The 24572-nt window shown below is 42.4% G+C and overlaps 1 protein-coding gene across 2 annotated transcripts; it reads left to right on the top strand.

The window, feature by feature from the left end:
- The first annotated feature begins 662 nt into the window (after positions 1-662).
- On the top strand, positions 663-24358 carry LOC134225473 (uncharacterized). 2 transcript variants are annotated; one of them, XM_062705576.1, is made up of 9 exons: positions 663-851; positions 1436-1822; positions 2313-4732; positions 4792-5766; positions 5825-5994; positions 6050-6131; positions 6195-6440; positions 6506-6970; positions 21192-24358. In XM_062705576.1, the coding sequence occupies exons 2-9, from the start codon at positions 1564-1566 to the stop codon at positions 22608-22610; spliced, it is 6036 nt and encodes a 2011-aa protein (XP_062561560.1). In that variant the 5' UTR covers positions 663-851; positions 1436-1563; the 3' UTR covers positions 22611-24358. The 2 variants fall into 2 exon arrangements, with proteins under 2 accessions (XP_062561560.1, XP_062561567.1); XM_062705583.1 differs by lacking the exon at positions 663-851 and adding an exon at positions 860-1032.
- The last annotated feature ends 214 nt before the right edge of the window (positions 24359-24572 follow it).

Genomic DNA, 24572 nt, shown 5'->3' with positions numbered 1-24572 from the left:
CGGAGGTGTACACTATCAATCTCGCTATCAATAAGAAGAAGAATATAAATAAATAATCATGATTTCATCTTCTGTTCTGAGGCATCATCGTTTGGTGTGATTACCACTGCAATTGACCTTTCCCGTCCAAAAAAATGTATTCGCCTAATCGTTTCTTTATTTTGTTAGATAAATTTTTTAATTAAATTTTAAAATCATTCTTCATCCCACACGGTTAGAAAAAAGTACCTAATATTAGGTACTTTTAATTCAAATCGGGGGTTCAGTGTGGGAACCCAAAATTAAGTAATTTTTTCTCGAAATTAAGTAAAATTCACTTAATATTAAATAAAATATATTTAATTTTAAATAGAAACTAACCAAAAGTTAGGTGAATTTCACTCAACTTTTGTAAACATGAGATTACTCAACGTTGGGTTCCCACACTTTAATGCCCTTGTTGAGTGGTTTTGCTCTTCATTTTATGACAACAAAGGGAAGAGGGAGGGAGATGCAAGAGAAAAAAAGTATTTAAAATTAGGTACTTTTTTCTAACCGTGCATATTTTTTTACTTGCGACTTTCGCCCATATTCCGGCATAAGCTTGACGTACACGCGGCTGTGTGCGTGCGGTGTCTCGGAAATCCCCGAACTGTCAAGCGCGACCATCTGATTTTCCTCTCCTCCCAACTTTTATCGTTGGTTTTGTTTTGTATCTGTTGCGTTGCTGCTGCTCCTGCGGATGGGACGAGCAAAGGAATCAGTCAAACGACATCATCGCGGAGAAGAACCAACCCAAAAGTACCCATTTTTATCTGTCAACTTTTTTCGCATCTCACATCAGCAGCGAAAGGAAATCGGACTCTCGAACGGTAGGTATTTGGTGTTAAAGTGAAAATTAATGTTGATTCGCGGTACAGAAGGTTGCGGTTCTTGTTGGTGCTTGAATGGGCAGTGAAAATCTCACCGAATGTCCTCGATGGGGTGTGGAAGTCGTGAAAATCCGCAGCTTTGTTGTGTCGTTATGAGCAGTCTACCAGGAGCGTATACAAGGTCTGTGATGGAGGGGTGATTTTCGTCAGAAATGTAAAATATAAGGATTCTTCGTTATCGTTTCCTATCATGAATTAATGAAATTTGTACAACCTAGTAAATATTATGTTATGTTTTTATATCAATTGCAAAATATAAAGGCAATATTAAAACTAGAAACCTTATTAAATAAATAAAATCTACTTAAAAGATATGTTTCAAGGGCAGACAATTGTATTATTTTTTTTGCGAATTTTCATTGATATTAGTGGAGAAAGGACTTTGCATTTTGATTGCTTTTTACAATATCCCCTCCTGGTGCCACCAGTGTGCGATAGAAGGAAAAGTAAGAACTTGTTCTCAATATAAACTTTTCAAATCGATGCCAATTTTCAGAAAGCAAAATAATTTTTATTATTTTCAGCTGCACGAGCGATTGATTCAACGCAGGAAAGCGGTGCCTTCTCAGCACCTATTGGAGAGGCTTTGGGTCGAATAGACTGAACATTTGAGAAAGGGCGACATTAAGGAAAAAAAAAAAGAAACAAAAAGATGGCATCGCTTAAGGATTGGGACATCATCAAGCTGAACACACTGATTACGAATGTGGATGCGAAACTGTCGGCCAATACCAAAACCGATCGGGACTATCAGATCCTTTGTCTGGTGCGGAGGAACGATCAGATTCTGTTGCGGTACATTGACGGACAGGGGGAAGTGCATCTGATGCTGCTGTGCTGGTTTGCCGAGAATCAAAAGTGCATTCAGGATGTGTGCTTCGATAACAGCGAGTCGTGGCTGTTAGTTTTTTGTGAGTATAGATGTTTTTGAATTTGATGTATTTTTTACGAATTTGTCAAGCTTTTATTTAGAATATTTAAATATATAAAAGTTTTAAACGACTTGTAGGAATCGTTTTGTAAAAATGATTCTTATCAGGTTAAGGCTGACGCGACACTTCAGTTCAAGAAGGGCCCGTAAGTAGTCTTAAACTATACAAATAAATAGAAAAACAAATTTGCAATATAAGACGAATGATGGAATTAAACTAAAGCCATTGACAGAAATGTTCTTAAAATTTAAATCATGTTTAGAAACTATTCAAAAACAAATGTTCGTAGTCAACTAAACCTACAATGTAACGATTTGGTAATTTCATTTAAATGTCCTATCGAATAAGAGGCAAACAACGCGGGAATATCCTATCGGCTCAACTATTTTACTAAACTTTTGGTCATTATTGCTCCATCAATGTCTCAAATAATCTTTTCTAACGACTAACTTTGTTTTCCTCTCCACAGGTTACGACAACACGTTGCACATCGTCCCGGCCCGTTCAATCTGCGACAAATCGGCTCAGGTAGAACCCACCTTCAACCGAGACGAGATCACTTCCTTCATCGTGCCGTTCATCGGTCCCCACGAGTGTCCAAATCCGCAAACCTGTCCCAACAACTCGCACAACGCTTCCTCCTCAGCCGCCCAGTCACACCGTTCGTCAATCGTATCGGAAGCGAGCACCAAATCAAGTCTTTCGAGCTCCGAGCTGGGCGCTTGCGCAGCCACATCCGGTCTCAAACGATCCGAATCTATGCACACAACGCACAAAATAGATGAAATTTTCTCGCTGAACACCATCTACAATCAGCTTCATGGCATGGATCAAGCAGCCGCAGCCACGCACGATCCGATCACCCCGATTGCGATGAAAACAATCGAAAACTTCTTCGCCGAGAGCAAGGACGAAAAAATCGGCGCCGTTGGTGGAATGGACACGAAAGCTTCCACCCCGCAGGAATGCTTCAGTCACACGATCAGTTCCAGCATCGAATCGACGGTTTCGGTTTCGTGCCCGTATCCGACGTGCTGCAGTTGGTGGGAAACTTTGTCCAACGAACCCCGAGCGATTCTCGGATACTCGGATGGGTCGATCTGCGTGGTGGCGTTAACTCCAAACTGCCCTTTTCTGGGTAACACAAATTGCGAGCGGGGGTCTATCGACAGGTTGATCATCTGTCAGGACAACAGCATGGAAACGATCAGTTTGATGATCAATACCTCGACCAAGGAGCAGTGGAAGCTGCTGTTGGAGCAGAAGTCGATCAAATACACGTTTCCGGGAGACATCTCTCCGAGTTCTAGTCAAGAGTTGAAAGCAGAAGTGTTGAAATCGTTGGGGGAGGGAGAGAAACCGGATTCAAGGATAATGGATGACTGGCAGATTGTGCTTTCACTGCCAAAGGAAGAACTGGGGAATGGTGGAGAACAGGGAGCAGAGAGTAGTGGAGAGAAGGGATCGAGTCCGAGTGGGTCCGAACCACAGTCCAGTGACGATTTCGAAAAAGTAGAAGGCGAAAGTTCGACAGAAGATACAAAAACAGATGGCAAAGATCAACAGGGAGCGTTACCTAAACTATTTCCAGCTGCCAGAGCCAGACTAATGTCCTTGAGGGATCTGGGTGCCAAGAAGATTGGAACCCTCAAGTTAAAGTTGTCCGAAAGTAGGATCAAAGCCAAAGAAAAGGAAAGAATTAAGGAACAAGCCGCCAACTTGGCAGTAATGGAGCTCCCTGGAATGTACCCGGAGATATTAACTACACCAGCTGGGCCATATTTTGTGGTCCAGTACATGAACGGAAAATACCTGCTAAGTGCCCTGCACTCTTATTCCGACACGCTTTCGATCCACAGCATGGACATCAGCTTGATTCCGTTGCACATTTATAAGGTCCCAAAGCAGTGCAAATCGACCGTTCTGACGAAGAACGTCATCTACGTCATGCACCACATAAACACGGAATCGGAGAGGACAACCGAGAGCACAAACTCATCCCCTGATGACAATCCGGAGGTTGTTGGAGATATTTCCGAGCAACCCCGACGAAACACCGATAGCAGTATCGAAAACCTCGGTAGCAGCCAAAGCCATACGCAGGATGACGACGCTTCTACGGAGATCACCAATACGGAAACGGTGAACGCTGTATCGGTAGTGAGCTGCCAAATAGCTGCAGTTAAAATGGGGGACGACTGTGACTTTAACGACCACGCCATGTTGGCATTGTTTCAATTTGCAGACGAAAAAATCTTAGAAATTCATAGAATCAGTCCTCTGGGGAATGGCAATGAAGCGAAGGATCCAGACGAACAGCGGTTCAACGCACAAGACGAACCCGGCGATGTTCGTTCCATCTTTCAGAAGTCGACCGCATCCAATTATCTTCGAATGCAGCGGAATCTTCGAATGGACAAAAAGTTGGAGACCCACGAAAGTCAAGTAATGATCGGTGAGTTCCCCAAGGTAGAGTTCGATCGAGCAGTGGTCGTTACGGATAAGAACTTGTACTCAATCGAACTAAATGACACGCCGAGGAATCTGTTTCTTAAGTTGGCACACAGATCGCTGTGGGCAGCTTGTGAAGATTTTTGCACCACATTTGGGCTTCCATTGGCGACGTGTTTGGAGTATGCCGCAGATGTTTTGCTGAAACGACGAAAGATTACGGAAGCCTTGATGACGTACAATGTGGCACGATTGTCCCCGATAAAGACGGCTCTGAAGCTAGCCAGCGTGAACGAAAACAGTGCACTGATGAAGTTGTGTTCGATTGCGCTGCGAAATTCGCACATCATCAACAGCCAGTTCGTGATGCACGACGTGATGAAGATCCTCGTGGACGAGGCTCATCTCGGGAATGTGGTGTATGATTCCCTGATGAACGTAAGTATTAGAATTTAATTGTTTTCACGATGAAACACAACTGTCGAACCTATTTTTAGCTCAACGCCAAAGTCTCCCTCAAACCAATCAACGCTGGACTCCAGTGCAGTGATTTCTCCTACGAAAACGAAGACGTCTCGTGGGATGTGCAGATTTCCACCACGGCCCAGTTTCATCTCTCCAATCTGATGCTGCTCGCCTTGTGCGAGCGTTGCGTCCAGGACAAGAACTACATCCCACTCTGGAACTTCATCGTTACCAATAGCAAGTATCACACCAGCTTGGCATGTATTGTTCTGGCTCATGGAAAACTCTACTCTTCCGTGGTGCTTCTGGCAATGGTTCGAGGTACTTGTCTGGATGTGTTCAGTTGCTTGATCGGCATCTGGGAACAATTGGCTGACAATCCCGCGGAAATCAACGCCTACGTCTACAACCTCTCCAACGAGTTGTTCATGGAAAGTCTCATCTATCTGCAAGAGTACACCATTGAGTACTTCGAAATGATCCGCAAGTGCTTGGAAAAGTTCGACATCAACGTCCTGGAGCGACTCATCCGTCAGCTGAACCCGTTCCATCCGATTTACCGACCGCTGATGCACAAACTATCCAACCACGACAGTGGTTCCGGTCGGGAACTGGACAAAAATATGTTGCTGTTCTGCAAAACACTGATCGAAACTTTCCTCGCGGTTTCAATTCGTGCCCAGATATTGAAAATGCACAGCGGAAGTTTTCTGAATGCCCTAAAACATGTGCGCGTTCACTACGACGAGAAACCCGTTGAGATGCAACTGCAACGATACTCCCCTCTGTCTGCCGGGTTCTCACACGCTGGCTGTGTGATGAACCGGGTGGTCTACCTCTGGGGATCCAATGGGGTTAATTGTGCACTCAGTAGGACCACACTGCAGGGCGATCCACTAGGACCGAACGGATCACCACCGACGGCATTTTTCTTGAAGCAGCTTGATCTTGAGGTGCTGGCAGTGCAGTGCGGCCGGCTGCATACTGTTCTGTTGACGAATAATGGGGTGAGTGAAGAATGACATAATCGTCAGTCCTAAAATTTGATAAATGATCTTCCCAAAGGTTTACTCGATGGGTGCAAACAACTTGGGGCAGTTGGGAATTGGAAATCACGTGTTGAACGCACTGCAGCCAATGTTCGTACAAACTTTGGATGGTAAGAATATTACACACATTAGCGCAGGGCAGTACCACAACGCCGTCGTGGCTAATGGATTACTGTACACGTGGGGGTAGGTATTTTAAACAAATTGAATATTATTCGATATTCATGTCTATTTTTTTTAGATGGGGTATTTTTGGGCAACTGGGACATGGTTCCGTAGCAGATTGTCCTAAACCGAAAGTGGTAGAATTTTTCCGGAAAAAGGTATGTCGATAATGTTACCAACATCATGACTTGACTAATTCGTCTTATTTTTCGACAATGCAGAACATACAACAGATCGCATTGGGTCACGCACATACGCTAGTACTGTGTCGACAGGAATGTAACACCAAAAATGTTCTGTACGTGTTCGGATCCAACCATTACGGACAGTTGGGTCTCGGTCAAGAGGACAAATTCAACTTCACCATCGATACCCGAAACGGGAAATCGTTTGTTCTATCATTGATTCCTCGCCGGGTAGACTTCGACGAAGAAATTCTACTCATCAACACAAAGCTTTTTGTCAATGTAGGTTGATTGATAAATGAATACATCACCAAATTTTTCTATTCTGATTATTGCCATTTCTTCAGTTGGTGCTCACCAAAAGCAACAAGCTGTACACGTGGGGCGCATCCCCGCAAGCGCTTCGGCTAGCGAATCAAGCTCGCAAGCGAGCGAAATCGTCGCACAAATGTCGTCCGAATGTTACGGCCGGGCCGTCGAACAGTGCCTCAGTCCCGGAACCGGAAACCAAACCCGACGCCACGGAAACGGATCCTAAGTCACCAACGTTGCCGAATGCGACCGAGACGGCCAAAGAACAGCAACAACCAAAGAATGAAACGGACGAAACACAAACTACCGAAGAATCGCTGGAACCGAAAACACCGAACGGGGGTCCCATTCCGGAAATTAAAATTGAAGACACCAGTTCCGGGGAGGAGTCAAACACGCCAGAGGCCGACGAAAAGGCAGCCTCGCCGGGGGAAGAATTCGCCGAACATTTGTTTCCCAGCGTGGTCGATACGACACTTGTACAGGATGAAATTGTGCGGGTAAGTTTTCGTTCGGAAATTAAATTTAGAGGGGCATGTCACACGTTTGAGCTTTGAATACAAGTAGAAGGGATAGTATTTTATTCCGTTGAGACCCATTCTCCAGAAACACAATCCCTAAAAAACATTTCCCAAGAATGCCACAATTCTTAGAAAGATAACACGCAACCTGCAGAAATTTATACTCAAACATGAATCATTCCAACAACTGTTTTTAGTATGATACACTAAACTGTTTGAAGGTCCAAGAAATAATCAACGAAGAAAGGGGCAGTACACCAATTACGTTAGATTTTTTTCTGGGTAATTATGACTGGTACCTAGCGCTTTTTTCAATTCTTCATTTGGCGCTTTGATGTTGCACGAAGAAGAAGAAGAAGCAAAAAGATGAAATTTGAAAAAATCTCCATGGGAAACCATACGGTTAACCAGTTTTTAGGAAACCAGTTTTTAAAACTCTTCTAAAAAAATCTGAAAGCAATTTAATTAAAAACGGTAAGCAGTACGGGGTTGAACTTTTCTTATACTGTGTTTTAAGTGTAATATTAGGAAATAAAATTTTAAACAGAAATATTGTGTTTATTATGCAGTAGAAGAAAAGTCCAACCCCGAAATGCTTACCGTTTTTAATTAAATTGCTTTTTTGAATTTTTTGGAAGAGTTTTAAAAACTTCTCCGTATGGTTTCCCGTGGAGATTTTTTCAATTATCAGCGTTCTGCTTCTTTTTCTTCATGCAACATCAAAGCGCCAATTAAAGAGGCTTGCAACCCTAGCCTGGCTCACCTCTGGTTGGAGAATATCCAGTTGGATGCAGTGTTAATCTCCACAAACGCCAAATCAGAGACTAGCCCACAGGCAAGCCATTACCGCTCGAGGAAAACTAAATAGGGGGTAGTTCGTGTGAATAGCCATATCGTTATCATGATGATTGGTAAGGGTATGTTTTGTTTACATAATTCGTTTTTTTAGGTTTTTCCTGGTTATACTTTGTCGTATTAAGCCGGGCGTCCTTAAGGAAATTCATGGTGTTGCGTTCGATTATCGTGTCGTTTCTCAGGGTGTATTATGCGTTGTCGATGTTATTGGGCCGCTTGGAAAACCGGGCAAATATTGAGAAGACAGACAGCAGTTTCATGCCTCGCAAGGGGTCGTACACTAATTACGTAAGCACTTAGGGGGGGAGGGGGGTCTGAAATTTTCTTACGCTCCATATAAATAAAAAAATATTTGTATGGAAAAAAACTTACATGGGGGGAGGGGGTATTGAAATACCCAGAAAATTTGCTTACATAATTAGTGTACGGCCCCCAAGTGGTGTAGGTAGTAGTTGTCGCTTCCCAGTTTGTGGGAGATGTTTGCAACTCCTGTCCTGAGACTTGTTCTCGTTACACATCAATAAAGTTTAAAAAAAAACTTGTTCTCGGCGGTTCTGCTGGTCTTCACCGAGAAGGGTCGTGTTTTTCACCCAACAGCAGAAGTTTCGTTGACGGGTGGCCCGGGCTGCTATGATGACCGTTTTATTACAGTGCTTGCCGTCGCCAGCTGGTTTGCCAGGGCGTCTGCGTACTGATTGCCGTTGAATCCCGGGGAGGGGGGGGGAGCCCATATGACATAATGTTATTTGGCATAACGACCATTTGGCATAATCCTTGAAAAGATGTATTAAATACAATGGGCCATTTGGCATAACGACCATTTGGCACAAGAAATGGTTAATCGTAAGAATATATGACTTACATTTTTAGAAGTATATATTAACCTGGGATAAGGAAAAAGAGTAGATGACTCCTTATTTAAAAGGACGCATTTGCCCGGAATAAGCCAAAATTTAGATGACCCCTAGCAACCCTATAACCAGAGACCGGCGGAGTGAAAAACTGTCGAAATGGCAACGTATGAAAATGCATGAAATCATGAAAATAATACTGGCAGCACTTGAAATTTTTGGGCGCAAAAAGTAAACAAGTCGAAATGGAACCGCTTTTGCCGGTTCGATTGGAAACAAGTCTTTGCCGATCTCTTATTCTAGTATTTCTAATGACCCCTTCTTTAAAGGTACGCATTTGACCGGAAAAACGCAAATGAGTAGATGACCCCTTCTTTAAAAGTACGCTTTTTTCGGAAGAAGCAGAAGATTAGATGACTCATTTTTTTTTCTTCAAGAGAACGAAAAAGTCGAAGCGTATATGTTTTCTTTTTCTACGCATACGATCTGAATAAGACAAATGAGCTGATGGTTCCATCTTTCAAAGCACACGATTTCTCCTTTTAACGAGAAAGCTTGCATGCATTTGGTTTAAAGAATTCAAATGAGTAGATCATTCTTCCAATTGAAGCATTTGTAGTCACGCGTCTTACCGCACGGCACGGCATGGAGGGCCCACAATTTTTATAATTTACCTGTTGTCAACACCAAAATGTCGTCGGCGTACGCAAGAATGTCACTGGTTCAAGCATGAGCATGATTGAATGCCCTTCGTTGCTACTTCGTTATAGCCAGGCCGGCTGTATTTACGAAGAGAACCACAAGATGATATTTGGGACTAATATAACCTTCAATGTGAAAGCGCCGGCCGTGCCCGAATGCAGATCAATTAAGGCATGGGTAGGAATATGTTGACGTGATACTCGCATTAATAGAAGCCGACGTGTCATGTGCACTTCCACGAGTAATCTCTGCGTTCTTGGATATATGGGGTAGGAAGGTACCGAGGTTTGTTTTGGTGAACGGAATGCGTGTAACGTGTTGTTCTTCCGCAAAAAAGGACAAAATAACGCGTATCGACATCGCGTAGATGTGGAAGTATTTTTAAATAAATCTAAAAATAGTAGGTAAGGTAAAAGTAGGTAAAATATACGAATATCTAGTGATCTTCCTTTACACCATGAAAATGTTTTTGGTTTGGCTTGTGGACGGTTCTGTCGCCGGGGTGGAACCCGTCGATACCACATGGGTTTGTCAAATAACGGCCACTCTTGAATCGGGAGAAAACATGCATGAACTGTTGAAACGGTTCTGGATTATCGAGGAGCAAGTATTGGATATTATTCTTTGGATATTTTGTAGGAACCAGTTTTTGGAATCTCAATTTTTTAACAGCAGGTCAAAGATTTTAGTTTTTAATCCGTTTCCCTTTTGCAAATAAATCAACAGTAGACGTATTATAATAGCTGAAAATATCTTTTAGAATTCAATAATTCACCGAAATAGAGCTCTGTCTAACCTCAACGACTGAGTCATTAGCATTAATTTGGATATAATAGATTTTAGCCAAATCGATAGTTTTTATAAATATTAAACCAATTTTAAGTTAATGTTAACAATCACACCGTACATGCTCTTCCACATTTGATAATAATTTCCACTATTTCTGTTTTTGTTGTGTTCTGTTTTGGCCTTATCATTCCTCTTCTATGCCCGCTACGTTGATAAAGATATCGATCTGCCCGTGCCAATCCAGTTTTCCGCGAGCGGTAATGGCCGCCAGCTTGCCTGCGGGTTAGTCTCTGATTTGACGTTTCTGGAGGTCAACTGCACCCACCTTTCGAGCATTTTGATCAATGTGATATATAAGAAGGCTTGAATTCACTGAATCTGCACCTTCTTATATGCAACATTGGTCAAAATGCTCGGAGCGGTGGGTGCAGTTGACCTCCAGACACGTCAAATCAGAGACTGAACCGCAAGCAAGCTGGCGGCCATTACCGCTCGCGGAAAACTGGATATGGCCTTGACGAAAGCGAGAAAACAAAATGGGGGCCGGCTGATGCTTTTTTATTTCACCCAGCAAGGGATATAGGACGTCAATTTTAAAATGCTTATTAAAGCGTTAAAACACATTTTAGCCAAAAATTGTTCATTTTTTTGGGTTAGAAATTTAATTTACTTTTATATAGGTAACACGAAAGTTGAATTATTTTGATTAAAAAAACCAACTTAATTCACCGAGTGGTGATACTGCCTTTCTCGCATTTAGCCAAGACACCAACCTTTTATGGCGCTTATATAGTTCGATTCCATTTTCTTAATAACTTTTAAACGCAATAGTCGATCGTTATCAAATTCAATAGTGATCAACAAGGCTTTGTCCCATGTCGAATGCAACTTGTTGCGAGAAAATCGATTAGGGATTACTATATGATGTTTTTCGGTTTTCGTTCGCACGCACACACACATACGCACAAACATTTGTTCAGTTCGACGAAATGAGTCGATTGGTATATAACATCATGGGTCTCCGAGACTTCTATAAAAAGTTCGATTTTAGAGTGAAATGATAGCCTTTCGGTACAACTTTGTTGTACGAGAAAGGCAAAAACATGTGTAGATAAGGAGCCTAACATGTACGTTTTCAAAATTCTAACCCTATGTATTTTAAAGTTTTCAACATATCATTGTTAATAAGATTTTAAAAGCATTTTAAAATACACTTCCTATACTTCACCATGTTGAAAAACAGTGATTTCACGCACACGTCCGTCGCCGCTAGATGGCAACAGCGCGGCTGCGTCAAAGCGAATCACTTCCAGACAGCAAGCGCGTTGCCAGATCTGCGAATTTCCCCGCAACAGATATGGAATCTTCTTCCTTAATCGAAGATTGTGAAAATCATTTTGTGCAGACGCATACACGCACAGAAGACGGAAGATACGTTGTAGTGTTGCCATTTCGAGACAACGTATGCGACTTGGGAGAATCACGAAGGCAAGCTGAGAGACGTTTCGATTCGCTGGAAATATTTTTTTTAAATTCTTTGTTAAGGTGTTTTTTTTAATTCTAGATTAAGTTCAACACCGACAGCTGGAAATAAGGTTAGCCAACAATCCAGGGTTGAAAAAAATGTAGGGCGATTTCATCGACGAATACTTGGCGTTGGGGCATTATAATTGTAATTTATCAGCCTTCACCCTGTCCGACACCGTCCGCCCATCTACACTTAAGTTAGGTGAAGACCTACCAAGCCTTCATTGTTAACATGCGTTAGGCCTTATACTGCACCGGCTTCCAACCACAAGCAGGCGTTGGGCTTAACCAGTCCCACAAGTGTCGGATACATTAAAAGAAAAAAGAGTTGACAGGAAAAGGAAAGGTTAGTGGAGAAGAGTTGCGTTTGCTGAAACGAGTATCAGTAGAAGTGTCATTGATGGCTTCATCTCCAGAGTTTTCTTCGGCTGTTTCGTATGCTGCCTCATCATGGTCTTGAATGTTCGGATCATTTGACACTTGACCTGGAGCGCTTCCAAAGTCCACCGGCACCACCGTGCGTTGCTGTCTCGTTGGTAGAGCACAACCGCCAGTGCATTCGTCGATGAAACTCACCTCTCTACTCTTCAGGAAGTACTTCGTACTGGGATCGTACAAGCGGTCTTTCGTCTCCTCCTCAAATCCTGTCAATACGCACGGTCTCGATTTTGGATCCCACTTCCGTCATTTTTGCTTGGGTACTTGCACCATGGCCTTCGTTCCAAACACCCTGACCTAGGAAATGTCCGGTTTTTTATCCCTCCAGACCTCTTCAGGAGTCAATCCGTGACCGCGAGTGGGAGATCGGTTCACTAAGTAAATCGCCGCTGCTGTTGCCTCCGCCCAGAAAGATTTCGGAAGGTTTGCTTCAAATAGCATGCACCACGCACGCTCGTTAATCGTCCTGTTTGCACGCCCTGCCAGCCCATTTTGCTCGGGCGTGTAGTCATGTGCTTAGTTGCACCCGAATCCAGGCACCACTGGTTCGCATCCTGGCCCTGTATAGTTGACAGCACCGTGCGAAAGGCGTCAGCTTTTTTACTTCCTGGATTCTCCGGACAGAACTTCGCGACGTGGCCAAATTTGCTGCACTTGCTGCACAATGGCCCTCTGGGCGGCGCCAATTTTTTTCTGTTTTTCTCGCTGCCATGTTGAGCTTGTGGTTTTGTTTGAAACTTACCCCTAGCAACGAACGAAGTTTTTTCACTTGGCAACAGTTCTTCCTGAAGCAAAATCGTCTTGATGGAATCCCCCGTTATGGCCGTTCCGGAATTCTTCAGCCGCTTCAGCCGACTACCGCTCCAATATTCCGGCCAGCAGGAGAACCCCGACGAAACGTTCTGGAATCGGAAATCCAATTTCGTTCAGCTGATGGCACGTGGAAATCATCCTCCATAGTTCCGCAGGACTGCAGGTCGGTCCGAATCAGCTTGTAAAGCAATCCAACTTCTCGCGTCAAGCCATTCTCCTCGAACGCTGCGTTGAGCTTCTTCCAAGCCTCCAGAGCTGTCTTCGTGTCCCGAACATGATAATAATTTACTGGTTCCAGAAACAGGATAATCTTTACTTTCGCTTTCTTGTCTTTCACGGGTTCCACCGCCGCCAGCGATCCATCTGCTTTGTTCTTGGGCTCGGCGGCTTCCCAAAGTTCTTCCACTTCAAGGTAAGTTTGGACGGCAAATTTCCAAGTGGTCCAATTTTCCAAAGTTCTTCGATAATATGTTTGGTTAGAATGAACGAACAAATGCGAATGAATAATTTTCTAATTATTAATGACAATAATTATTTTTACGCCTACTATGACTATTTCCGTTTTCTCTACAACAAAACCAAACCAGTAAAGGGTAAGTTGCGAAACTTGAATCTTTTTGGATGAGCCTATTCTGCGAGTTGGAGGTTCGAATTCGGCACTCGGATCTCCCAAAGAATAGAAACATCCGATTATATTGACCGAGAAGAATCATTTCATAGAAGTAATTATCGAAACGATTCACCGTGAATATGCATGCATCTAGGACTAAACGGGTTACTTGCTGCGGTGCGTGTTGAATTTTGGCTAGGTTTTGCCAAAAGAATCATGCACTGTGTATTGCGAAAGTGCATTACTTGCTTCAGGATGAAACCGAAGACGATGGATATATGGACGATATACCAAGTGTTCGAGTAACTGCTGCACAGCCGTTCTCACAAAGTGGAGTTGACAACGCAGGCCCTTTTTTCCTTAGACAAGATCGTGGCCGAAGTCCAATCAAGGCGTACATCAGTTTGTACGCGTGTATGAGTACAAAGGGTGTTCACGCTCACCATAGATTTGATGAACGTCTAATGTATAATAACATATAACGTAATGTATCGGATCTGTACTCTGGCAACAGTACAAATTTTGTAGGAGCATCTAAAGAACTAGTCAAGTTACGAAACCTTTTGAAGTCACAGTCCTTGGAACAGAAAGTGAGCGAATTTTGTCAACAGCGAGTAACTACTTGGCATTTCATTGTACCAAGGGCGCCCACATCAAGGTCGGACTTTGGGAATCGAACGTGAAATGCAACGAATCATCTGTACAAATCTTTATCAGAAAGCCACCTAACATACTAAGAAATGCACAACTAGAGTGGTCAGCCTGAGCGAGCACATACGGTGCCGTTTTGGGGAACGCGCCTTACCGTGACGAAGGCCTGATGATGACTGACGACCCAAGCAACCAAAAGTACGGATAAGATAGGATGTTTTGGCTTATTCAGTTTCCATTTTAAGTATTTTTTTTGTATGGCTGGAGCGCAAAACTGAACTTTGAAGTTCTGTTAAGGTGCTTGGAACTCGATGTGAACCAAGAGTGAACTAATTGGTTCGGTTAGGAACAAATTTAAGTAAAGTGTGAACTTTTAGTTGCTTGTTCTTCTTCAAACGCCGGATAAACGCCAAGGACGCCTGTCCTGTAAAGGAAGATTCAAATAGCTTTAAATGTGCCCATTGCAGGGGCTTTTTTATGACGTAGCTATTTTCTTCAGTAAAATCCAATGTAAATGTTTTATTGCTTTGTAATATTCGAAAGAGAAAGAAAACACAGAGAGCCCCTCTTTTGGACATTCGATATTTTCAAAAATTTTGCGAGATTTGTTCCTACCTAATGTGTATCAACATTTAGATTTCCGCACTAAAAACCTATATCCTGTAAATGTGCACTTTTCTTTTGGGTGCCATTTTGTAGCCGGCACGGAGCGATCCGTTCATAAAAGCACCACTCAATTAAGGAGACCACTGCCCAATTTATTTTGCCCGGATGAGACTCTCTCGAGGCGAGTCCATTTAAATTTCCCCGATATTTAGGATTTATGGATCGGTCCAGCCAGCAACAACGAAAAGCGCCAAATTGGGTCCACCCTATCTTCCCTTTATACCGTACAGCCACCCCATACACTCAAAGAGTCGGTGAGAGCCCACCAGAACTTAATACACTCTAAATGGGAGTGCGCCTCTCATCATCGGCAGACTCTCTCCTCTCACCAACAACCATTAATAAACTGGAAGAAACAATTAACAATCCATAGTCAAACTCAACATTGGAGGACGGTACTCGAAACTACAAACAATTCGCGCTGTGCCGTTAAACACAATTAATTAACTAATTTGCTAGGGAGACACATAGAAACATTTTATTGAGGCAAACACATAGCATATTTATTAACTTGATACTAACAGGGGCACATATTGGTTTGGGGATTGTGGTTTGTTCGTTTTAGTGTTTGTGTTCGTTCATAATTTCTGTCTCCTATATTGTGTGCGGTTTCTCTTCCTTAGCTCTTTCTTTCGTTTGTGCTCTGTGCTGTATGTCTTAATGTGACGTCACTCTTCCACGCAGCGCAGCTGCTGACTAGTCTGCGCTCCTGCTACTCGACGTCGACGGTATTTTAGTGGTGGCGAAAACGGGCTCACGCACGAATTTCACGGGTCCGTGATGGCGGTCCCAAGCGGTCGTCGGTTGGATTTCCGACTCACGAAAAATTGTTTGGCTTTAGAAGCACATTTGGGTCATCAGTCTACGACTGGCACAAAAATCATAAGGGTTGTGTACAAGACACGACTGCCCGACGTAAACTACGTAAAACCGTTTGGTGAAATGAAGAACCTAGCTAGACCCATAATTCATGAATATTACAAAATTGTTCTTTTGATTACTTTTTAAACAACACTGGTGTCGAGCAATATTCAAAACATAAAATTTGTTGGATACGACAATTAAAAATTCACATTTTGAAAGTAGCTGATATATTCATGTAATTAAGTCAAAAATTTTAAATTCTAGAGTTTTATATAATATGAGAAGTTTTTTGTTTGTTTAATTTATTAGGGTTTTCACTTGAAAAAAATTAACTTCATTGTTGTTTTTTCTTATTTTTCGAAAAATCTTCTAAATGAGCTTAACTCAATTTGGGTATTTCTATTGCAAATAATAATTTGCACTTTGAATAAAATTAATTTCGGTTAATATTCTTTTGTATAAAATTTTGGAAGAACCGATTAACCTTCGATAATATGCAATTCCAATCCCTAACAGCAACAATGAAAATTTTAGTTGACTGCTACTGATATCATCCATGCATTTAAATTTTCTAACTAACCGAAGTTCTGCGTAACTAACCGAAGTTTGTCTCCAATTGACCAATTTTATATTGTTATTTTTCTCAATGGTACGCATTGGAAATCACTGACAGCACATAACCAAATTCAGAATCTTGCTAGAAGTTTTTACTAAACGACAAGAGTGTGCTGGTCACAAGTTGTTGCACTTTGGAAAATCCTCTCAGCTTAACACAATTTTTCCAAGGTAATGATGGTAACCCAAAGAATTGATTTACTTTAAATGACTCCATTCACTATCAGCAATTACCGCAGCTCCACCATTGACGACTCGACCAACATCAACGCGACAGCCGTTGTCGCTTGGACCGCAAGCGGGAAAATTTTTCACTTCAGTGAGGCTGCCGTTCCGACCATCGTTGACTGCCGCCTATCGCTGTGAGATGCCTTCATGCCTTCATTAATGGGTAAAGTCATCTAACCGTGTTTGTCTCCGCCCGACAATCGCCTCCAATGCTGACTCAAGGCTACAAATGAAGTATCGTGTCCGCTCTCTGAGAATGCTCGAACGAAAATGACGCGCGCGTATGAGACACGAGTCTTTTATGCATAGAGAAATGGAGCGATGGGCGAAAAGGACCGTAACTTAAAACAACCTGATGTCCGTGTTGGGGTTGCAGGATTATTGATTGGGTCTGAATTTTTACTAGATTTGGAAGGAATTGAAATTTTCACTAGTTCAACGTTGATAATAAAAAATTTCAATAAAATTTGCAAATTGGTGGAGAGTTTCCGATTCGTTTGATATATAAATCTCAAAAATCCATCAAAAGATAAAGATTATCTTTTAAAATCATACATGACTACGTGACGGTCCCCAATTTTGAAATTTTCAACTTATACCCTGTATCAGAGTCTCCCCCTTAGACGTAGTTCACGTCAAAATGCGATCACATTACCAATTTACCATTCATATGAATATATTTACTCCAGCTACTCCCTCCAACGCACGCTTGTGATTGCACTTCCGACATTTTTCACTTGGCTGCCACTGATGCCATTCATACGAATTCATATTATATAGAATCTCCCCTCGGGGCGCACTCGTGATTATGCTACGGACGGCAACATTATGGCGTCGCCAAGTGGCTAATTTGCTCTTTGAATAATATTCGCCTCGCCTCTTCCTTTGTATAGAATGTACACTAATATTTACAATAAACATTTGATAACCTAGATTGGAACTAGCGCTTCTTGGTCCGAGTGCAAGCAACGGACCCTAAACTTTTCTTTACACTCACCAAAGCGTTCATGTAAGGTTTTTATTCCGGCCAGATGGTGGACCTCGGATGTTCTTGTCCTGGGAGGGGTGTTGAGGATCATCCTCAGGAATTTGTTTTGGACCCGTTGAAGTTTGAGGTGGTGGGTTTTAGCGCAGCTCTCCCAGACCGGCATGCCATATTCGATCACAGGAAGGATGATTTGTTTGTAGACAGCAAGCTTATTTTTCAGGGACAATGACGACCGGCGGTTGATCAAAGGGTACAGTAGTTTCAACAAGACGTTACACTTTGTCACCGTTTTGTCAACCTGTTGCCTGAAAATAAGCTTGCTGTCGAAATCAAGCCAAGGTAGTCGGCCTCATTGGCCCATTCCACAGTCGTGCCATTGAGAATGATTTTACAGTCCCTAGGGGGGACAAGTTTAGGGGATTTGGAGTGGATGAAATTGATGACCTGGGTCTTCGCTGCGTTGATACAGATCTTCCAGCTGGTGAGGTACTCTGTCAGGGCATCCAGGCCTCGTTGGAGTTCTGCCACTAGCGCTCTGATCACTCTACCGTTGTAGACGATGGATGTGTCATCTGCGAAGAGAGACAGAATGCCGCCTTCTGGAGGTTCGGGCATGTCGGAGGTGAACAGATTGAAAAGCAGGGGCCCAAGGATACTGCCCTGGGGGACGCCTGCGACGATGTTGTGCGCATTGGAACTCGCTCCACTGATTGAGACCCTGGATGTCCTTGCCGACAGGTAATTGTTGATGATTTTCACCAGGTAGCTGGGAAGATTGTAGCGTTGTAGTTTGTACACCAGGCCATCATGCCATACATTGTAAAATGCCTTCTCGACATAGAGTAAGGCCGATGCTGGGACAGTTCTCCGCGACATTTCAAATGAAATGCCTCGCGCGCGCAGAAGAGCAGTTTTCTTATTTTCTTCAATAAATATGGCTCATTAGTCCCGCCTCTTTGTTCTCCGATATGGCTGCAAATATTGTGTAACCGTCACCACTCACCAAAGGGGCGTGGCTACAGGTTCAACTTTATTGATTACAAGAAAGCAGCTCTTCCGCGCGCGCGAGCCATTTCGTTCGAGATGTCGCGGAGAGCAGACCGTGGTACCACCTTCGGCATCGGCGGAGCTCCTACCGGAAATTTTCTTCCGGGCGATGGTGTGGGTCGCGCGGTCGTCGTCATTAACATTAGCAGCGCTCAGTTTAAATTTTCTTGTATGAAGTAGGGGGAATGACGGCTTTGGCAGGTTTTGTTCTATTATTGTCAGGGGGGTTTTTGTTGACCAAATTTTATGAAATTTGGCCACAATATTCTTTGATATGCAAAGAATGTTTAGACCAAATTTGAGCATAATTAGTTACAGAAACCCCCCCTGACAATAATAGAACAAAACCTGCCAAAGCCGTAATTTCCCCTACTAACGATTGGCTACCATCAATGAAAGTAGCTCTTAAGTCACAACTTGAGGCGAAACTCAAAATCTCAAAACTCATGGATGATTCAAATCAAGCGTGAGTTGAAACGCACCCAACTCAGCACCTAAACACTCATAGATAAGTTGAATCATCCATTTGAATCATCGTAGGTTTTCTTTTGTTCTCCTTCGTTAAAAACAGTGAATTGACGTTTGTCGCATAAAACATTAGACACTCTTTAAGTATAAGCAATAAATTGCCCCCAAATTGATTTTAAATGCGTTTTTAAACCAAAATGAGTTTTTGGCAAATGAGTGAAATGATGCGTTTAAGCATGAAAAATTCAAGCGTGATACATTCTTTTAAAATCGCATATGATTTCGATCGCACGGGAGCGCTCGTTGATTGAGATTTATGAGTGATTTTACCAACACTGGCCATCACCAAGCTTGGTTGCTTGGTGATGGCAGATTGTTTTCCGTCTGTAGTAGAATCACGAGATCACGATTCAGAGGAAGACTTATAATTTTCGTAGATAGTCATCCATGCGAATACATTTTTACAGCTTCTCCGTTTGACGCGCGCTCGTGATTCTACATACATACAGAAAACATACGATGATTCAACTCATCCATGAGTTTAGGTGCTGAGTTGGGCTTGATTTGAATCGTCCATGAGATTTTACCACAACAGACCAAACCACAGGCGTTATCGCTAGAACCGCGCTGCTCCGTTCTCCGTGACATCCAGAATGAAAATGACGCGTGCACGCGAAACACGGGGCTTTTTATACACAGGGAAAACGAAGCAGTGGATCAAAAGGCCCGTACTCTACTGCAATCTGATGTCCGTGTTGGGGATTTATGAACTAAATTGATTTTTTCACCCGTTTTGGAAAGAAATAACATTTTCAATAGCTCAACGTTGATAATCAATAGTATCAATAGAATTGGCAAATTGCTGGAGAGTTTCCGAATCTACTGATAAGCAAATCTCGAAATCCATCGAAAGATAAAGACGCTATTAGCGTTTGAAATCTATCCTAATTTCGTGACGGTCTCGAATTTGGAAATTTCGGTTTTACACCCTGTATCTGAGTCTTCCCCTTAGACGTAGTTTACGTCAAAAACTTTCCTCCGCGGCGCCCTCCTCGGACGCCACACTCCGATCAAAAAAGGTTTTGATGACTCACCGGTTTGTTGTGGGTTTTACGTAACCTGACCCAGTTAATGATCTGCCGGTGGGGTCGACGCTCCCGACTTGTTGACGCCGGCGATGACGCTTCTTAATGAAGCCGACGAAACGGAATCGCGATGGCGGTTGCTAGCCGGCGGTAGATCTCGTCCACGTGGAGGTCCCTTGGCCTTCCCTCAGACCGATATGGCACACTAAGAGCACATTAATTTACCTTGCTATCAGAAAATCTTCTGCTAATACCGCACATAATTTACAACGCACACTTTAGCTTTTTATTATGTATAAACGAACAAATTATTTGATCAATCAATCACACCTAACGCCACTTTGAAAATACATACTCAAGATCAACGAGACATTAACGAATCAACGCGGACACTTCCAACTTATCGATTAATCACGGACGAAATGACCGAGTCTGTGAATCCTCAGATTACGGAAGGTGGACTCGGACACAACCGGAAATACGTCATTTCCCGACTCCCTTCGTGTATGATCGTGACCTTATTGGTACGATGGATAATCCGACACGAAAGTTGTGCTGCTTTCCCTCTCCCACCTTATCCGAAAAACAAATGGCCTCGACCTAGGAGAGGATGGCTAATTGGTTAGTGCCCGTTTGCCTACGTCAAGGGACAATTATATATATTTTATTGGCGATTGAAAGATGAAAATTCTTACAATCTACCTTATACACCAAAGCTATTTACAAATTTATTCACAATTTTCCTAACTGCTACAATGTGTCAGTGTGGATCCTTATCGATTATATGAGGGTGGCGCTATTGCAAAAATTTATAATCGCGACACATATACTATATATAGTTATTTTTAGCAGTGTAAGGGAACTGCATTCGTTTGGAAACTTAATGCGTTATTTTGCCTTGTCTTACTAAAATGCTAACCGTTACATTTTATTGATTGTATTAAACCGGATAGTATGTGTTGATCTCTGGATTTTTTTCGACCTCCACCACCTCTCTTTGCAGATCTCGACCGGTCTATACCACTGTGCTTTGGTCACCTCGCGCTCGCACATCTACACCTGGGGCAAAAACATTGAACGCCAGCTGGGTCGGGAAGGCGGACGCAACGAAATTCTCATCCCGACCAAACTGGACACTGTGGCGGGCGTCGAGTACGTCGAATGTGGGGCCGATTTCACGCTCATCATGACCGAGGACGGCGTTGTTAAATCCTGGGGTAACAACAATATGGGACAATGTGCCAAGGAGATTAACCAGGAGCGTAGCGGCGTTCCGGGCAAACTGGTGCGGCTTCCCATCTCCAACCGACTGGTGCGTATTCCGGATAGTTCACAGTTTATCGAACTGCCACATGAAATTAAACTACCTCCGAGCGATGGAAGTCACGAGCCGGGCCATCAGATGCTGCGACTGATCAAGTCGATGCCCAAATTCAGACGAAATTTTGTGTTGAAGAGTACATTGGAAAAGGTTATTAGCAATAGCATTTCAACGATAAGTTCCAGCTTGAACGACATTAGTAATACAACGGAAATGGATGATTTCGTGGGCGAGTTGAGGACGGCGTTCGACTGCCGAATCCAGAACCAGAACGCCAGTACGATGTCATCACTGCAATCGGTTTCGTACGCCACGTCGCCAACTTCGCTGGCCGTTGATGACGACGAGGATGAAGAAGGCCTGGAAGATATGGACCAGGACGACAGAAGTTTAGAGACATCGCGCCTGTTCAACGAACGTCATCTGTTGAGCAACGATTTCATTCACTATTGTTTGTATATTTTCCACGGACTGTACGGTCAGGACAACATCCTGGAGATGACGAAACGCTGCAACGAGTACCATATTCGGATGATGATGCTGAACTATGACTACGTGGAAGCGTTTCATCTGATTCTGGAACTCTTGTCTGGATCACTGTCTTCGTCGTCACCGCCGGTGACGATTGCCAAAACTACGATGAACTTGGTAAAAACCTTCGAATACTTCACCAAAGACTCCAGCATCATCCCGATGGACACGGCCAACTTCAAGTACTTCATCTATGAACTGTTCATGTTTTTCATCAAACACAACATCAACCTGGACGTGCTGGAGGAGTATTTCTTACGAAATCTGGAGTACTACCTGGTGCAACTGGCGTTCGTGCTGTATTTCAGCAACACTAACAACATCTCAGTGGGACTGCGAAGCAACGTGGACAGCGAAACGTTGGAAATGGAACGCCGCTTGCTCGATAAGTTCAACAACAATGGCAACAATCTGCTGGCGGCGGAGGCCTTCGGACCAACGTCGCCACAATCGACGGGGAAGGTGGTCCGCAAGCTGGAAAATACGGAGGCCATCAGCAAAGCTCTGTCGACCAAGTTCAGTGTGGTGCTGTGCCAGAAGTTGATGGAGTACTTCGAGCGGTTCAAATGACTACCGATCTTCGAGGATGACGATGACGACGAAGATGAGGACCGACACGAACGGTCCCGTTAGATTGCTTTATTTTGCTGACGTGGGAGTGGAAGTCAAGTCAAAGTTTTCGATTTTATTTAGTAGCAATTGTAAAGTACTTACACCTAGACATCACACAAATTCGTGTTGTGAGGATAGCTTTTTTTTTTAATATATTGGAACAACTAGGAAATAGCTTACCTATTATAATATATTTATTGAGCAAAGCGTTGTGTGTGTGTCGTTATATTTTTTTGATTTATTGCTAGCGATATTTATTGATAATATATTCGAATTGCATAGGTATTTGATACAGGTCTGGAACTGAAGCTCTAAACAGAGCCATTTTTTGGAATGCCGTTTGTTTAGTTCCAGTGAAGTTTCTAGGAAGAAATTAAAAGACTGAAAATTTTACTGGAAAACTACTATCACTAACTATTGAACTAACATCACAACATTATCGTAATATTTAGATTTTTTTGTATACCTGAGTTTTAATAAAAGGATGTCCTCAATTAACGAGAGACAGTGAGAATTTACTATTTTTTTTATAATACACTTTGGATTTTATACAGGGTTTCGGTCAGTTAAACACAACAGGCAATTCCTCATATCATAGATTGCACATTGCTTGACAATAAATGTTTTGGTATCTATGTGAATTTGAGCCAGACAAATCAAACAACTAAATAATCTCGTAAAAGGATTTAAAAGCAATGTAAAAAAGAGTTCGGTACAGATAAAATTCAATCGTTTGATATAATGGAAGTGTGGCACCTACTTTTTCTCCGTATAAATTGAGTTTGAATTCCGGGAATTTGAGAACACCATCGGTCAACAGAGTGTGCTTCATCGATAACATTGGAACATATTTGACTTGGTTTATTTCAAGCAAAATGCATCGACATTCGTGTAAACCAGATTATAAATATACGCTTCTACTTTAATTCATGTGAACGTATAAAACCACTCCCGAAAAGAAGTTAATTGGCATACTCGTTTCCGCCAAGAAAATGGGGAACAGATTCATACGAATTTGAAAGCATTGATCGTCCGTTAGTGAGAATGGGGTTGCCATACCTTCAATGTACTTCCATTATTTCTTTCGAACATCATCCCTATCGAACATGAACGTCATAGGTACCGGATCAGTTAGATAGATTTCATAAATAAAATCTAGCATATTCATATGTGAGTTCAAATTTATATACAGTTATCAGACCATTTCATATTAGTTTTGCCTTAGATAGTTTTTAGTTGAAGAATGATGCAATAAATTCACATAATTCGCAATGAATAGCTTTTTGTACTGTACGCCTTTGTGAAATTTTTGTAGCGTTTAAAAAAAATCGATCGGAGATATTAGTAGAAGTACTTATGTAATATGTAACTCATCGCCTAGTGCAAAAGTGATAGAAACAATGGCATTAGACTATTATTATTTAGCGATTAAAAAGGTATCTCATTAATCCCAAAACGTAAAATATGAATTTCACACTCGAATGCTCCATTGCAGCATTGTTCGGTGGAATAATTTTAGCTAAAAAACGCAGAAAATCATTGATATTCGTCACTTAACCAAAACAAGCATTTGTCATACCCACTGTGTTGATTGAATGATTAGAAGGCTAAACAATATTGTTGGAATTGTTGCTGATTACAGCGTTTAAGTGCAGAATCGAGTCAAACTACTAACAAAGAATAAAGGAATGTTTTTTCATCATTGATTGTTTGTTTGCATTAACTCCGAACATGTCCATTTGTTAACATCTCGAGCAAAGCTTGAGAGCAGATCGACAACTTGTTTTGATGTTGTGAAAACGCCGATTAAGATTACTTTGGGTTATTTTATGATCTGTCGCAGGAAGCTAACACTTTTTTTAAAATAATTTCAATTGTTTTAAAATTACTTCGAAATTATTTGTTGAACACACGTTATGG

The sequence above is a fragment of the Armigeres subalbatus genome, chromosome 1 (genome assembly GCF_024139115.2).
Source record: "Armigeres subalbatus isolate Guangzhou_Male chromosome 1, GZ_Asu_2, whole genome shotgun sequence".
Classification (NCBI taxonomy): Eukaryota; Metazoa; Arthropoda; class Insecta; order Diptera; family Culicidae; genus Armigeres; species Armigeres subalbatus.
This window is presented reverse-complemented; position numbering and strand designations above follow the sequence as displayed.

What these genes read in the sequence shown, in the direction of transcription:
- LOC134225473 (XM_062705576.1), top strand. Translation starts at nt 1,564, where the DNA reads ATGGCATCGCTTAAGGATTGGGACATCATCAAGCTGAACACACTGATT. An exon ending in GTCGTGGCTGTTAGTTTTTT is followed by an intron (nt 1,823 to 2,312) that starts GTGAGTATAGAT and finishes TCCTCTCCACAG; the next exon opens with GTTACGACAACACGTTGCAC. An exon ending in TAGAATTTTTCCGGAAAAAG is followed by an intron (nt 6,132 to 6,194) that starts GTATGTCGATAA and finishes TCGACAATGCAG; the next exon opens with AACATACAACAGATCGCATT.